The 16,692-nt window shown below is 59.0% G+C and overlaps 1 protein-coding gene across 1 annotated transcript; it reads right to left on the bottom strand.

Moving 5' to 3' along the window:
• Positions 1 to 386: 386 nt before the first annotated feature.
• LOC136571132 (potassium voltage-gated channel subfamily C member 1-like) lies at positions 387 to 16,137 on the bottom strand. Its single transcript, XM_066571493.1, is given in 6 exon segments — positions 387 to 447; positions 1,551 to 1,587; positions 3,035 to 3,250; positions 8,554 to 9,190; positions 9,192 to 9,506; positions 15,540 to 16,137. Coding segments are annotated over 5 exon segments (1,698 nt in total). The 5' UTR covers positions 16,053 to 16,137; the 3' UTR covers positions 387 to 447; positions 1,551 to 1,570.
• Between the last annotated feature and the right edge of the window lie 555 nt (positions 16,138 to 16,692).

Below are 16,692 nucleotides of genomic sequence, written 5' to 3'. Positions count from 1 at the left end.
CTGGGGTGGGCTTGGAGGGACCCCAAATCTGGGGGGGGACACCCAGTCCAGAAAGTGCAGTGCAGCCTTTGGGGTGACACCAGGGCGGGGGGGGTCCCCTCGTCACCCCCTTTCACAGTCTCTAGGGGGGGCACCCTTCCCTTTTAGGGGAGGGGGGGGGTGGGGTGTCCCCAAAATCACCCCCCCCCATGCCGGGGTGCCCCCTCCCCCCATTGCCACTGATGAGTTTTTTTTCCCCCATTTCTCCCCATTTTCTGGGGGGGGAGGGGAAGGGGGGCAGGAAAAGGGGGTGGGGGGAGGAGCTTCCCCGCCCCCCCCTTCCTCCTCAAAGGATGGAGGGGATGGGGGAGCGGGGGCGCCGGGGGGGGCTGGGGGAGCTGAAGGGGGGGGCGGCGGGGGCCACCCGCACCCCCGTGATGCTGTTGAGGCTCCGCGACTTCTCGTAGCCTTGGGAGACAAAAAATTGGGGAGGGGAGTCAGCACCCCCCCAAAAAAACCCCAAAACACCCTCAGACCCCCCCCCCTTTCATTTCCCAAACCCCCCTCAAAACTGGGAAACACCCCCCCCTAAAAATGGGATGTGAGACCCCACTCCCTCCAAAATCTTGGGGCCCCCCCCAAAACTGGACAGGACCCCCCACCCCCCCCCTCCCCAAAGGGTTTAGGACCTCCCCCCCAAAAAAGTGGGGACCCCCCCCAATAACTTGGGACCCCCCCAAGAATTGGGACCCCTTCCCCCAGGAAATGGGGACCCCCCCCTAAAAGTTGAGGACCCCCTGCAAAGATTTGGGACGCCTGCAAAAATTGGGGACCCCCTCAAAGATTTGGGTTCCCCCCAAAAATTGGGGACCCCATTACGGGGGTGGGGGGAGCCCCTCTAGTTTAGGACCCTCCTGCAAATGTGGGGGCCCTCCCCCCCAGGAATTGGGGTTGCCTCCCCAAAATTTGGGGACCCCCCAAGGGATACTGAGGAGATGGGGGGAAGCACCCCAAAAAAGCCCGGGAGGGTCTCCAGGTGTTTTTTGGGGTTGCCAGGTGTTTTTTAGGGGTCCTAATTGTGATTTTTGGGGTTCCCAGGTGATTTTAGGGGCTCCCGGGTGTTTTGGGGGTTCCCATGTATTTTTGGGATTCCCAGGTGGTTTTTGAGGGTCCCCAGGTTTGGTTTTGGGTGTTCCCGGGTATTTTTGGTGCTCCCAAATGTGTTTTGGGGGCTCCCGGGTATTTTTTGGGGTCCCCAAGTGTTTTTTGGCGGGTCCAGGTGTTTTTTGAGGGCTCCCAGATGTTTTTTGGGGGTTCCCGGGCATTTTTAGTCCTGCCAGGTGTGGTTTTGGGGTCCCCAGATGTGGTTTTGGGGTCCCCAGGTGTGGTTTTGGGGTCCCCAGGTATTTTTGGGGGGGGGGGTCCCAGGTGCCGCCCCTCCCCCATCCCCCGGTGAAGCAGCGCCGCGGTGCGGGGGTGGGGGCGGGGATTGCGCATGCGCAGCGGTGCGAGGTGGGCGGGGTTATGCGCGGGGGGCGTGGCCAGGGTGAGGGCGCCCCCTCCCGGCTGACCTGCGGCAACGTCGGGGGTCTCAGGCGGTGACGAGCGCTGGGGACAGAAGGGGAGAGGGGAGGGGTCACCCCGGGAGGGACCCCCCTATGGGGACAGGGACACCCTAAAAGGGACAGGGACACCCTAATGGGGACAGGGACCCCCTAACGGGGACAGGGACACCCCGAGAGGGACCCTCCTATGGGGAGAGGGACCCCCTAAAAGGGACAGGGACCCTCTACGGGGACAGGGACACCCTAATGGGACAGGGACCCCCAAATGGGGACAGGGACACCCCGGGAGGGACCCCCCCTATGGAGACAGGGACACCCTAAAAGGGACAAGGACCCTCTATAGGGACAAAGACCCCCTAATTGGGACAGGGACACCCTAAAAGTGACAGGGACACCCCGAGAGGGACCCCTATGGGGACAGGGACACCCTAAAAGTGACAGGGACCCTCTATAGGGACAAGGACCCTCAAACGGGGACAGGGACCTCCTAAAAAGGGACAGGGACCCCCCCCCCGCCCCCCTTGGCATGGGCGGAGCCCGCAGCCAGCCCCGCCCCTTGCACGCGCGTGTGCAAGGGACACCCAGAGCCCCCCAGCGCCGGGGGGTCTGTGCAAGCTCGGCCCCCCCAGTTTGGCCCAGTTTGGGGGGGCTGTGCAAGCTCGGCCCCCCCAGTTCCCCCAGTCTGGCCCAGTTTGGGGGGGCTGTGCAAGCCCTGCCCCCCCAGTTCTCCCAGTTTGGGGGGGCTGTGCAAGCTGCGCCCCTCCAGTTTGGCCCAGTTCCCCCAGTTTGGCCCAGTTCTCCCAGTTTGGGGGGGCTGTGCAAACTCTGCCCCCCCAGTTTGCCCAGTTTGGGGGAGGGGCGGGACTGGGAGGCACATGCAGGAAGGGGGAAGGAGGATTTGGGGACCCCCCCCGGGGGGTTTTGGGGTACCCTAGGGGGGGGTTACCATTACACCCAGGATTTTGGGGTACCCGAGGAGGTTTTCGGGTACCCTGGGGTGTTTTGAGGGGGGCGGTGTTTTTGGGGTACCCCAAGATGGGGTTTTTGGTACCCCCAAGATCTGGGGGGTGCCTGTCGGGGGGTGGGAGGTTTGGGGTATCGTGAGGAGTTTTTGGGGTACCCTGGGGTGTTTTGGGGTACCCGGCGGTCCCCCCTCACCCACCTTTGCGCAGGGTGGTTTTGGGGTACCGTGAGGAGTTTTTGGGGTGTTTTGGGGTACTCGGGGGGGGGGTTGGTTTTGGGGTACCCTGGGGGTGGTTTTGGGGTACCCAGGGGTCCCCCTCGCCCACCTTTGCGCAGGGGTCCCTCAGGGGTTGGTTTTGGGGTGCCGTGAGGAGTTTTTGGGGTGTTTTGGGGTTCCCGGGGTCCCCCCCTCGCCCACCTTTGCGCAGGGGTCCCTCGGGGGGTGGGAGGTGGTTTTGGGGTACCCTGGGGTTGGTTTCGGGGTACCCTGGTGTGTTTTGGGGTACCCAGGGGTCCCCCTTGCCCACCTTTGCGCAGGGGTCCCTCGGGGGGGGGCGCGTAGTCCGGCCCCAGCAGGAAGCAGGCGCGGTCGCGGCCGCAGCGCTCGCGGCCCCCCCCGGGCCCGGCGGGGGCGTTTTGGGGGGGCCCCAGGCCGCGCTCCTCGGGGGACAGGGGCTGATCGATGGGGGGACAATCCTCCTGCGCCAGCGCCGCGCGGCCCGCCTCGCCGTTGGGACGGGATTCTGTGGAAATGGGGGACGGCGCGGAATTGGGGGGGACACCCCGAAACTGGGATGGGAACCCCTGAAACTGGGATGGGATTCTGTGAAAATGGGGGGGGACAGCGCGGAATTGGGGGGGACAGCACGGAATTGGGGTGGGGATACCAAAATTGGGACGGGATTCTGTGGAAATGGGGGGACAGCGCGGAATTGGGGGGGGGAACCCCAAAACTGGGATGGGAACCCCTGAAATTGGGGTGGGATTCTGTGAAAACGGGGGGACAGCACGGAATTGAGGTGGGGACACCGGAATTGGGGTGGGAACCATGAATTTGGGATGGGATTCTGTGAAAATGGGGGGCCAGCGCGGAATTGGGGTGGGAACCCCAAAACTGGGATGGGGACAGCACGGAATTGGGGTGGGAACCATGAAATTGGGGTGGGAAATGGGAACCCCAAAATTGGGATGGGAAATGGGAACCCCCCCGTTGGGACGGGATTCTGTGAAACAGGGGGGGGACAGCACGGAATTGGGGTGGGAACCCCGAAATTGGGATGGGGACACCCCGAAATTGGGATGGGGACACCCCGAAATTGGGATGGGAAATGGGAAACCCCGAAATTGGGATGGGAACCCCGAAACTGGAATGGGAACCCCGAGATTGGGATGGGAACCCCCCCGGGACACGCCCAGGACACGCCCAGGTAGGGGTGGGGTCATTTTGATGGAGCTTAAATTGTTAAAGTCGGTTTAAAATCGGGCAAAGGCCCCGCTGGAGGGAGGGGGAGTGGGGTTTAAATATTCTTGAGTGGCTGTAAATGTCAGGAATTCACAGAAAATGTGCCCAAATTCCCCCCACAAAACGCAAAAAATTATTCCCCCCCAAAATGTGCCAAAATAACCCCAACAGGTGCCAAAATATTGCCCCAAAATGCACCAAATTCTCCCCTAAATATTCCCCAAAATGCACCAAATTCCCCTGAAAATGTGCCAAACTCCTCTCAAAATATCCCAAACACTTCCCAAAATACCCCAAATTCACCTCAAAATGCACCAAATTGCCCCCAAAATGCCCCAAATTTGCCTCAGAATATCCCAAATGCTTCCCAAAATATGCCCCCAAAATGCATCAAATTCACCCCAAAATATCCCAAACACTTCCCAAAAATATCCCACCAAAATGCACCAAACTTCCCTCCAAAATATTCCAAACACTTCCCAAAATATCCCCATAAAATGCACCAAACTGCCCCCAAAGTATCCCCCCAAAATGTGCCAAATTCACCCCAAAATATCCCAAGCACTTCCCAAAATATTCCCCACAAAATGCACCAAATTCCCTCCAAAATGTGCCAAGCTCCTCTCAAAATATCCCAGAAACTTCCCAAAATATCCCCCCAAAATGCACCTAACTTGCACCAAATTCCCCCCAAATATCTCAAACTCCCCCCAAAATATTCCCCACAAAATGCCCCAAATTCCCCCTAAAATACCCCAAATTCTCCCACAAAATGCACCAAACTCCTCCCAAAAATGCACCAAACTCCCCCACAAAATATCACAAACTCTCCCCACAAAATGTGCCAAACTCCCCACAAAATGCATCAAATTCCCCTCAAATTGCCCCAAATTCCCCCAAAATGTGCCAAGCTCCTCCCCAAAATATCCCAAAAACTTCCCAAAATATCCCCCCAAAATGCACTAAGCTCCTCTTAAAATATCTCAAATGCTTCCCAAAATATCCCCCAAAATGTGCCAAATTCACCCCAAAATGCACCAAATTCCCCACAAAATGTGCCAAATTTTCCCCAAAATATCCCAAATGCTTCCCAAAAATATCCCACCAAAATGCACCAAACTGCCCTAAAATGCACCAAATCCCCCCAAAATATCCCAAATGCTTCCCAAAATATTTGCCCCAAATGCATCAAATTCCCCCCAAAATATCCCAAAAGAGTCTCCCCTAAATACCCCAAGTTTCCCCCAAAATACCCCAAACGCTTCCCAAAATATCCCCCCAAAATGCACCAAACTCCCCCCTAAAACATCCCAAAAACTTCCCAAAATATCCCCCCCAAAATGCACCAAACTTCCCCCAAAATGTAAAAAATTCCCCCACCCAGATGCAAAAAAATTCCCTCAAAAATGCACAAATTTCCCCCCAAAATGCACCGAATTCTCTCCAAAATGCAAAAAATTCCCCCCAAAATATCCCAAAAGCTTCCCAAAATATCCCCCCAAAATGCAAAAAATTCTCCCCAAAATGCACAAATTTCTCCCCAAAATGCATCAAATTCCCTCCAAAATGCACCAAATTCTCCCCCAAAATGCGCCAAACTCACCCCAAAATGCACCAAATTCCCCCCAAAATATCTCAAACACTTCCAAAATATTCCCCACAAAAATGCACCAAATTCCCTCCAAAATAGTCCAAACTCCTCCTAATTTCCCCCAAATTTTCCCCAAAATGTACCAAACTCTCACAAAATACCTCAAAAATATCCCTAAAAAATGTTTTCCCATATTATTCCCCCCAAAATCCCCCAAAACTCCCCCAAAATCCATTTTCCCCCCCATTATTCTCCCAGCCCAAATCCCTCCAAAATTCTCCCCAAAATTTGCTGAACTCCCTCAAAATCCACCAAACCACCCTGAAATTCACCCAAAGTCGCCCCAAATCCATCAAATTCCACCAATAACCCCAAAATCCATGAAAATCCCCCTTGAAACTCCCCCCAAAATTCACTAAACGTCCCCAAACCCCTTCAGATTATATCACAACCCCCTCAAACCCCCAAAAAAATCTGTCCCAAACAACTCCAAAATCCACTAAAATCCCCCCAAACTCCCCTGAAATCCCCCAAAATTCACGGAACTTCCTTCCCAACTCCCCAAAACCCTTTAAACCCCACCAAACTCTGCCAAAAACCCCTAAATCCACTGAATTGCCCTCAGAAGGCCCTCAAATGTCCTAAAACTACCCCAAGCTCTACCAAGACCCCCTAAAATTCACTAATCCCACCCTAAACCCCTCTAAAACCCCACCAAACCCACCCTAAACCCCACCAATCCCCCCAACCCCACCAATCCCCCAAACCCACCCCAAACCCCTCTAAAAACTCCCTCAAACCCCACTAATCCCACCCCAAACCCCACCAACGCCCCCCAAATCCACCCCAAACCCCACCAAACCCCCACCAAACCCCACCAACACACCCCGAACCCCACCAATCCCCCCAAACCCACCCCAAAACCCCTCTAAAACCCTCCCAAACTCCTCCAGACTTGACCAAGACTCCCTAAATCTCACTAATCCCACCCCAAACCCCTCTAAAACCCCACCAAACCCACCCTAAACCCCCCCAAACCCCACTAATCCCACCCTAAACCCCACCAACCCTCCCCAAACCCCACAAAACCCCCCCAAACCCCACTAATCCCAGCTCAAACCCTACCAAGACCCCCTAAACCCCACCAAACCCACCCCAAACCCCACTAATCCCACCCTAAACCCTCACCAAAACCCACCCCAAACCGCCCCAAACTCACCCCAAACCCCCTCCAAAACCTACCAAGACCCCCCAACCCTCACTAAACCCACCCCAAACCCTATCAACACCCCCAAAACCCACCCCAACTCACCCCAACGCCCCCAAACCCTTCCAAAACTCTTCTAAAACCTCTCCAAACACTATCAAGACCCCCAAAACCCAACCAAACCCACCCCAAAGCCCACCAACCTCCCCCAAACCCACCCCAAACCCCACCAATCTCACCTCAAACCCACCCCAAACCCCACCAAACTCACCTCAAACCCCCCCCAAACCCACGCCTAAAATCACACCAAACCTCTGCAAATCCCATCAAACCCACCCCAAACCCCACCAAACTCACCCCAAACCCCTTCAAACTCTACCAACCCCCTCCAGACCCCACTAATCCCACCCCAAACCCCTCAAAAACTCCACCAAACTCCCCCAACCACCCCCAAACCCACCCCAAACCCCTCCAAACCCACCCCAAAACCCCACTAATCCCACCTCAAACCCCATCAAGACCCCCTTAAACCCCACCAACCTCCCCCAACCCACCCCAAACCCCACCAAACCCACCCCAAACCCCCCTAAAGCCCCCCAAACCCTACCAACCTCCCCCAACCCACCCCTAAATCCCACCAACCTCTCCCAAACCCACCCCTAAACCCCACCAACCTCCCCAACCCTCACCAAACCCCCTCAATCCCACCCCAAACCCCCCCAATTCCCCCTCCAAACCCTCCCAAGACCCCCTAAACCCCCTCAAACTCCCCCAATTCCCCCCCAACCCTCCCAAGACCCCCCAAACCCCACCAACCTCCCCAAACCCCCCCAATTCCCCTCCAAACCCTACCAAGACCCCCTAAACCCCCCCAAACCCACGCCTAAACCCCACCAACCTCCTAAACCCCCCCAAACCCACGCCTAAACCCCACCACCTCTCCAAATCCTCCCAAACCCACCCTAAACCCCACCAACCCCCCTGACCCACCCTAAACCCCCTCAATCCCACCCCAAACCCCCCAAACCCCCCCAATTCCCCCTCCAAACCCTCCCAAGACCCCCACACCCCCTCAATCCCACCCCAAACCCCCCCAATTCCCCCTCCAAACCCTCCCCAAACCCCCTCAATCCCACCCCAAACCCCCCCAATTCCCCCCTCCAAACCCTCCCAAGACCCCCCAAACCCCCTCAATCCCACCCCAAACCCCCCCAACTCCTCCTCCAAACCCTCCCAAGACCCCCCAAACCCCCTCAATCCCACCCCAAACCCCCCCAACTCCTCCCTCCAAACCCTCCCAAGACCCCCCAAACCCCTCAATCCCACCCCAAACCCCCAATTCCCCCTCAAACCCTCCCAAGACCCCCAAACCCCCTCAATCCCACCCCAAACCCCCAATTCCCCCCTCCAAACCCTCCAAGACCCCCCAAACCCCCTCAATCCCACCCCAAACCCCCCCAACTCCTCCTCCAAACCCTCCCAAGACCCCCCAACCCCCTCAATCCCACCCCAAACCCCCCAATTCCCCCCTCCAAACCCTCCCAAGACCCCCCAAACCCCATCAATCCCACCCCAAACCCCCCAATTCCCCCCTCCAAACCCCTCCCAAGACCCCCCAAACCCCCTCAATCCCACCCCAAACCCCCCCAACTCCTCTCCAAACCGTCCCAAGACCCCCCAAACCCCCTCAATCCCACCCCAAACCCCCCCAATTCCCCCTCCAAACCCTCCCAAGACCCCCCAACCCCCCTCAACCCCACCCCCCAATTTCGGGGCCGCCGCTCACCGGCGCGGTTGATCTCCACCACCTCCTCCTGGGCCAGCGGGCAGGCGGGCGGGCGCCGCGTGGCCCGGGGGCTCCCGGGGGCGTTGGGACCCCCCGAGCCCGGCGAGCCGTAGCCGGGAGAGCCGGGCTGGGGCGGCCTGGGGATGTGCTTGTTCTTCTTCTTGGGCAGCTTCTGCTTGGCCATGGCCAGCGAGTAGTACATGCCGAAGTTGTTGACGATGACGGGCACGGGCATGGCGATGGTGAGCACGCCGGCCAGCGCGCACAGGGCGCCCACCAGCATGCCCGACCACGTCATGGGGTACATGTCGCCGTAGCCCAGCGTGGTCATGGTCACCACGGCCCACCAGAAGCCGATGGGGATGTTCTTGAAGTAGGTGTGGCGCGAGCCGGTGACGTCGTCGGGGTCGGCGCCGATGCGCTCGGCGTAGTAGATCATGGTGGCGAAGATCAGGACGCCCAGGGCGAGGAAGATGACGAGGAGCAGGAACTCGTTGGTGCTGGCGCGGAGGGTGTGGCCCAGCACGCGGAGCCCCACGAAGTGCCGGGTGAGCTTGAAGATCCTGAGGATGCGCACGAAGCGCACGACGCGCAGGAAGCCCAGCACGTCCTTGGCCGCCTTGGAGGACAACCCCCCTGAGCCCCACCTCCAGGTAGAAAGGCAAGATGGCCACGAAGTCGATGATGTTGAGGCTGCTCTTGATGAAGTCGCGCTTGTCCGGGCAGAAGCTGACGCGCATGAGGAACTCGAAGGTGAACCAGACCACGCAGAGCCCCTCGACGTAGGTGAGGAAGGGCTCGGTCTCCACCTCCACGGCCACCTGCGTGCCCGTCTCGTTGCCCGTGGTCACCGTCTCCGTCTTGTTGATGACGCGGTTGAAGGCCTCGTGCGTCTCCAGGCAGAAGGTGGTGATGGAGATGAGGATGAAGAAGAGCGAGGCGAAGGCCACGTACTGGGGGGGGGCGACAGTTTGGGGGACACGGGGGGTTCAAGGTGGGTGGAGAGCCCCGAAAAGCTCCCATGGGTGAGCAGGGATGGGGGGGGGGGATTGGGATGTTGGGGTTCTGAGCCCCCCTTCAACTGAGTCATTGACAGCCCCAAATCACTGGCACCCCCACCCCACCCACCCCAAAGCACTGATGGATGGCCAGGTTCTGAACCCCGCAAATCACTGACACCCCAAAAATTCACTGGGGGGGCTCCTTTGGTTGAGTTCTGAACCCCCCCCCAAATCACTGACACCCCAAAAATTCACTGGGGGGGCTCCTTTGGTTGAGTTCTGAACCCCCCCAATTCACTGACACCCCAAATATTCGTGGGGGCATTCAATTCAGTTCTGATCCCCCCAAATTGCTGACACCCCAAATACTCAACCCCTTGGTTGGGTTCTGAACCCCCAAATCACTGACACCCCAAAAATCATTAGAAGGGGCTCAGTTGAGTTTTGACCCCCTCAAATCACTGACACCCCCAAATATTCATAGGGGGCCTCCTTTGGTTGAGTTCTGACCCCCCCCAAAATCACTGACACCCCAAAAATTCACTGGGGGGGGCTCCTTTGGTTGAGTTCGTTGAGACCCCCCAGAAGCTCCATGGAGGGAACCCCATGGGTGAGCAGGAGGGGAAACTGGGATTTTGGGTTCTGACCCCCCCAAATCACTGACACCCAAAAATTCATGGGGGGCCCTTTGTTTGAGTTCTGAACCCCCCCCAAAATCACTGACACCCCAAAAATTCACTGGGGGGGCTCCTTTGGTTGAGTTCTGACCCCCCCCCAAATCACTGACACCCCCAAATATTCATAAATTCATTAGGGGGGCTCAGTTGAGTTCTGATCCCCCCAAATTGCTGATACCCCCAAATGCTCAACGCCTTGGTTGGTTCTGAACCCCCCCAAATTGCTGACACCCCAAATTATTAATGGGGGGGCTCCTTTGGTTGAGTTCTGACCCCTCAAATCACTGACACCCCAAAAATTCATAGGGCGGGCTCAGTTGAGTTCTGACCCCCCCAAATCACGGACACCCCCATAAATTCAACCCCTCCATTGGGTTCTGACCCCCCAAAATCACTGAACGCCCCCCAAAAATGCCTGAACCCCAGATTGACCCGCCCCTATTTAAGGGGGGGGGGGGACACACAGGTTTGGGGACATTTTGGGGGGGTTTGGGGACATTTTGGGGGGGTTACAGAGGGGTGGGGACACAGGGGGGACACAAGGGACAGGGGGGTTTGGGGACATGGAGGGGACAAAGGCCGGGGGGGTTTGGGACATTTGGGGGGGCACAAGTTGGGGGGGTTTGGGGACATTTTGGGGGGGTTTGGGGACATTTTGGGGGGTTACAGAGGGTTGGGGACACAGGGGGGACACAAGGGACAGGGGGTTTGGGGACATGGAGGGGACAAAGGCCGGGGGGGGTTTGGGGACATTTGGGGGGGCACAAGTTGGGGGGTTTTGGGGACATTTTGGGGGGGTTTGGGGACATTTTGGGGGGGTTACAGAGGGTTGGGGACACAGGGGGGACACAAGGGACAGGGGGGTTTGGGGACATGGAGGGGACAAAGGCCGGGGGGGTTTGGGGACATTTGGGGGGGCACAAGTTGGGGGGGTTTGGGGACATTTTGGGGGGGGGGTTGGGGACATTTTGGGGGCCTTACGGAGGGTTGGGGTCACGGGGGGGACACGGGGGGTTTGGGGACACGAAGGGGGGGGTTACAGAGGGTTGGGGACATGGTGGGGGATACAGGAGGGGACACGGGGAGGACACACAGGGACAGGGGGGTTTGGGGACATGGGGGGACACAGGGCAGGGGTGTTTTGGGGACATTTTGGGGGGGGTTTGGGGACATTTTGGGGGGGTTTGCAGAGGGCTGAGGACAGGAGGGGAGCGATGACACAGGCCAGGGAAGGTTTGGGGACATTTTTGGGGGGGCAGAAGTTGGGGGGGTTGGGGGACATTTTGGGGGGCTACAGAGGGTTGGGGACATTTTGGGGGGGGTTACAGAGGGTTGGGGACATGGGGGGGGGTGCACAGGGGACAGGGAGGGTTTGGGGACACAAAAGTGGGGGGGCGGACACAGAGGTTGGGACATGGGGGGGACACAGGGGAGGTTTGGGGGACATTTGGGTGGGGTGGCACAAGTCGGTTGTGGACATTTTGGGGGGGTTACAGAAGGTTGGGGACACGGGGGGGGGACACAGAGAGGGTTTGGGGACACGAAGGGTGCGGGGGGGGCAGGACAATATTTAGGCCATACGGGGTGGGGGGGAGGATATTTAGGGACATGTGGGGGACACAGGGGACAGCGGGGGGGGGATGGGACCATCTAGGCCATGTTGGGGGGGGTTCGGGGGGGACACAGGGGACACGGAGGGGGGGGGGTTGGGGACACTTGGGGGGGGGTTCGGGGGGACACAAGGGACAGCGGGGGGGGATGGGATCTAGGCCAAGGGTGGGGGGGGGGCGCGATTTAGGCCACACGGGGGGGGGGGGGGGGGGTGACATGGAGGGAGGGGGGAGGGGGGGAGGGGATGTAGGACAGGCCGAGGGGGGGGAGGGGGCACCGCAGTGCGGTCCCGTTTTCCTCCCCCCCCCCCCCGGGCCCGCTGCGGCAGATCGGGGCCAGAGGCTGCGGGGGGGGCGGGGGGGACAGCGGGGACATCGCGGGGGGGGCGTTGGGGACATTGAAGGGGGAGGGGGGGGGGGACACATGCAGAGAGATCGGACCCCCCCCATCCCATCCCATCCCACCCCATCCCCCCATCGGGTGCTCGTGTCCTCCCATCACCCCCCCCATACTGTCCGGTGTCCCCTCAAAGCCACCCCCAAAGTCCCCGCAGGGTCCCCTCAAAGCCACCCCCAAAGTCCCCTCAGGGTCCCCGCAGTGTCCCCTCAAAGCCACCCCCAAAGTCCCCTCAGGGTCCCCTCAAAGCCACCCCCAAAGTCCCCTCGGGGTCCCCGCAGGGTCCCCTCAAAGCCACCCCCCCCCCCCAAAATATTTCTGCGGTGTCCCTGAGCTCCCCCCCCCACACCCCCGGCACCTCAGGGAGCCCCAAATGAGCTCAGAGCCCCCCCAAAATCAGCTCAGAACCCCCAAAACCCCCTCACCCCCCCTAAACCTCCTCAAGAGAGCCCGAATTCCCTCAAAGACCCCAAAACCCACTCAGAGACCCCAAAACCTCCTCACAGACCCCTAAACCTCCTCACAGAGCTCCAAAAATCCCTGAGTCCCCCAAAACCCCTCAGAGACCCCCAAATCTCCTCATAGACCCCAAAACTCCCGGCAGAGCCACAAAAACCCCTTAGAGCCCCCAAAACCCACTCAAAACCCCTTAGAGACCCCCAAACCTCCTCAAATCCCCCCCCAAAACTCCTCACAGACCCCCAAAAACCCCTCAGAGACCCCCAAACCCCTTCAGACACCCTTAAAGCCCCTCAAGACCCCCCGAACCTCCTCAAAGATGCTCTAAAACCCCTCAGACACCCAAAAACCCAGCCGGAGCTCCTTTAAACCCCTCCCAGCGGCCCTAAACCCTCTCACACCCCTCAGAGACCCCCTAAATCCCTTCAGAGCTCCCCAAGACCCCGTCAAAGACCCCGTAGACCCCCTCAAACCCCTCAGAAATGCCCTAAACCCCCTCGGAGCCCCCCAAAACCCGAGAGATTCCCACTGCAGACCCACAAAACCCCTGAAACCCCCTCAGAGACGCCCCTAAACCCTCTCACGGACCCCTTTAATCCCCTCACATCCCCCCCTAACCCTGTCAGAGACCCCTCCGCGCCCTCTAAATCACTTTAACACCCCCTAAAGTCCCTCAGGGATGTCCTCAACTCCCTCAGACATCCCTAACTCCCCTCTGGAATGTCCTAAACCCCCTCAGGGATGCCCCAAACTCCTCTCAGAGCCCCCTTAAACTCACATTTCCCCCCAAAATCACCTCAGAGCCCCCCTAGCACTCTCAGAGCTGCCCTAAACCCATCACATCCCTCCTGAAACGCTTCAAAGATGCACTAAACCCCTCTGGAATTCACTTTAATTCACTTAAAATTCCTCCTAAAACCCTCGAATTGTCCTAATCCCCCTCAGACCCCTCACATCTCCCCTCAGAGCCCCCTAAAGTCTCTCACAGTGCTATTAAATCCCCTAAATCCCCTCGGAGGTGTCCTAAACCCCCTCAGACACCCCCAAACCCTCTCACAGCCCCTCCAAAGCCCCTCAGAGATGTCCTGAACTCCTCTGGAGCTCATCCCAACCTTCCTCGACCTCTTTGGAGCCCCCCTAAAGGCCCTCAGAGCTGCCCTAAACCCCTCTAGAGCGCCTCTAAACCCCCTCACAGCACCTCAGGACTCCTTCAGAGATGCTCTAAACCCCTTCAGAATCTCTAAATCCCTTCACAGCCCCCCAAGACCCCCTCGGGGATGCCCTAAATCCCCTCAGAGATGCCCTAAACCCTCTCAGATATGCCTTAAACCCCTCACAGCCCCCCAAGACCCCCTCGGGGATGTCCTAAATCCCTTCAGAGATGCCCTAAACCCCCTCTAGAGTACCTTAAATGCTTTCACAACCCCTCAGGACCCCCTCAGAAATGCCCTAAACCCCTTCAGAGCTGCCCTAAACCCCTTCAGAAATGCCCTAAACCCCTTCAGAGCTGCCCTAAACCCCTCTAGACCCTCTTAAAGCTCCCAAGACCCCTTCAGGTCTGCCCTAAACCCCTCTAAATCCCCTCTAAACCCTCTCAGATCTGCCCTAAACCCCTCTAGAGCCCCCTTAAAGCCCCCAAGATCCCTTCAGTGCTGCTTTAAACGCCTCTAAACCCCCTCAGAAATGCCCTAAACCCCTTGAGAGCTGCTCTAAACCTCTCTAAAGCCTCTCTAAACCCCCTTAGAAATGGCCTAAAACCCTCTAGAACCTCCTTAAGCCCCCTCACGGCCCCCAAGACCCCTTCAGGGCTGCCCTAAACCCCTCAAAATCCCCTCTAAACCCCTTCAGAAATGCCCTTAATCCCTTCAGATCTGCTCTAAATCCCTCTAGAGCCCCCAAGACCCCTTGAGGGCCGCCCTAAACCCCTCTAAAGCCCCCCAAACCCCCTCAGAAATGCCCTAAACCCCTTCAGATCTGCCTTAAACCCCTCTAGAGCCCCCTTAAAGCCCCCAAGATCCCTTCAGGGCTGCACTAAACGCCTCTAAAGCCCCTCTGAACCCCTTTAGAAATGTCCTAAACGCCTCTAGAGCCCCCTTAAGCCCCCAAGACCCCTTCAGGGCTGCTCTCAACCCCCTCAGAAATGCCCTAAACCCCTTCAGATCTGCTCTAAACCCTTCAAAAGCTCCCCAAACCCTCTCAGAAATGCCCTAAACCCTCCTTAAGCCCCTTCACAGCCCCCAAGACCCCTTCAGGGCTGCACTAAACGCCTCTAAACCCTCTCAGAGCTGCCCTAAACTCCTCTAAAGCCCCTCCAAACTCCCTCAGAAAGGCCCTAAACCCCTCTAGAGACCCCTTAAGCCCCCTCACAGCCCCCAAGAGCCCTTCAGGGCTGCACTAAACCCCTCTAAATCCCCTCAGAAAGGCCCTAAAGCCCCCTTAAACCCCTTCACAGCCCCCAAGACCCCTTTGGAGCTTCCCTAAACTCCTCTAGAGCCTCCTTAAAGCCTCCAAGACCCCTTCAGGGCTGCTCTAAACCCCTCTAAAGGCCCCCAGACCCCCTCAGAAATGCCCTAAACCCCTCTAGAGCTCCGTCACAGCCTCCAAGACCTCTTCAGGGCTGCCCTAAACCCCTCTAGAGCCCCTCTGAACCCACCCAGAGCTGCCCTAAACCCCTTCGGATCTGCCCTAAACCCCTTCGGATCTGCCCTAAACCCCTCTAGAGCCCCCTCACAGCCCCCAAGACCCCTTCAGGGCTGCCCTAAAACCCTCCAAACACCCTAACCCCCCCTCCACTCCCCCTAAACCTCCCTAACTCCATCCTAGAACCCCCTCAAACCCTCACCCTGGCCATCCTGGACGAGTAGGGATCCTCGAAGAGCGCCCAGAGCTTGGGCCGCCACCGCCGCCACCAGCTGGCCTGCCGGCCCTCCTCCAGGCAAAGCCGCTTGGGCTCGGCCGGTTCGGGCGGCCCGGGCCCCTCGGGGCTCTCGAAGCTGTCCAGGGCCTCCTCGGCATCGCGGTGCTGCCGGTAATTCATCCAGCAGCAAGCCTCCACGTCCGTCTCGTCGATGCCCCAGAAGGCGAGCTCCTCCTCGAAGAGCGGCCCGCACACATCGGCCGGGCAGTGCAGCTTGCCGGTGCGGTAATAGTTGAGCACGTAGGCGAACACGGCGGGGTGGCGGTCGAAGAAGAATTCGCCGTTGCCGGCATCGTAATCGAAGCGGGCGGCGGCGCCCGGTTCGGCCAGGCCGGCCAGGCGGGTGCCGGGCAGCGTCTGCAGGGTGCTGCGGTAGGTCTCATGGCGGACGCCGCCGACGTTGATCACCACTTTGTCGCGCTCGGCTTGCCAGCCCATGGCGAGAGTCGCGACGGGAGGAGGGGGCGAGAGTCGCGATAGGAGGAGGGGGCGAGGGGAGGGAGAGGGGACGGCGGGTGCCGCATCCCGGCGCGGCGGGGAGGGCGCGGGGGGAGCGCAGGCGCGGCGGGGACGCGCCCACACCGTGAGGGGAGGACACGCCCACTCTGAGGGAGGACACGCCCACTTCTGAGGGGAAAGCCCTCCTTTATGGAGACCACGCCCACCGTGAGGGGAGGGCACGCCCACCGTGAGGGGAGAAATCCCTCCCTGAGGATAAACCACGCCCACCTTGAGGGGAGGCCGCGCCCACCCCGAGGTGGGGGGAAGGCCGCGGTTTTTGATACCACGCCCACCGTGAGGTGAGGACACCTTTGCCACCACACACCCACCGGGGTCACTGATTTGTCACGCTCGGCTTGCCACGACATGGCGACAATCATCGCGATAGGAGGAGGGAGAGAAGGGGATGGTGCGTGTGGGATGAAGGAAGCCACGCCCACCCTTCAGAAAAATCACGCCCCCCCCACGCGGTGAAGTCGGCCCGGCGAGAAAACCACGCCCATAACATGATTAGGCCACACCCACTTCGCTGAAGCCCCGCCTACATCGGAGATGCCACCCCCTCCATTTAAGGAAG

The sequence above is a fragment of the Molothrus aeneus genome, unplaced genomic scaffold (genome assembly GCF_037042795.1).
Source record: "Molothrus aeneus isolate 106 unplaced genomic scaffold, BPBGC_Maene_1.0 scaffold_70, whole genome shotgun sequence".
In the NCBI taxonomy this organism is placed as follows: domain Eukaryota; kingdom Metazoa; phylum Chordata; class Aves; order Passeriformes; family Icteridae; genus Molothrus; species Molothrus aeneus.
Note: the sequence above shows the minus strand (reverse complement) of the source record. Positions and strands in the feature narration are given on the sequence as shown.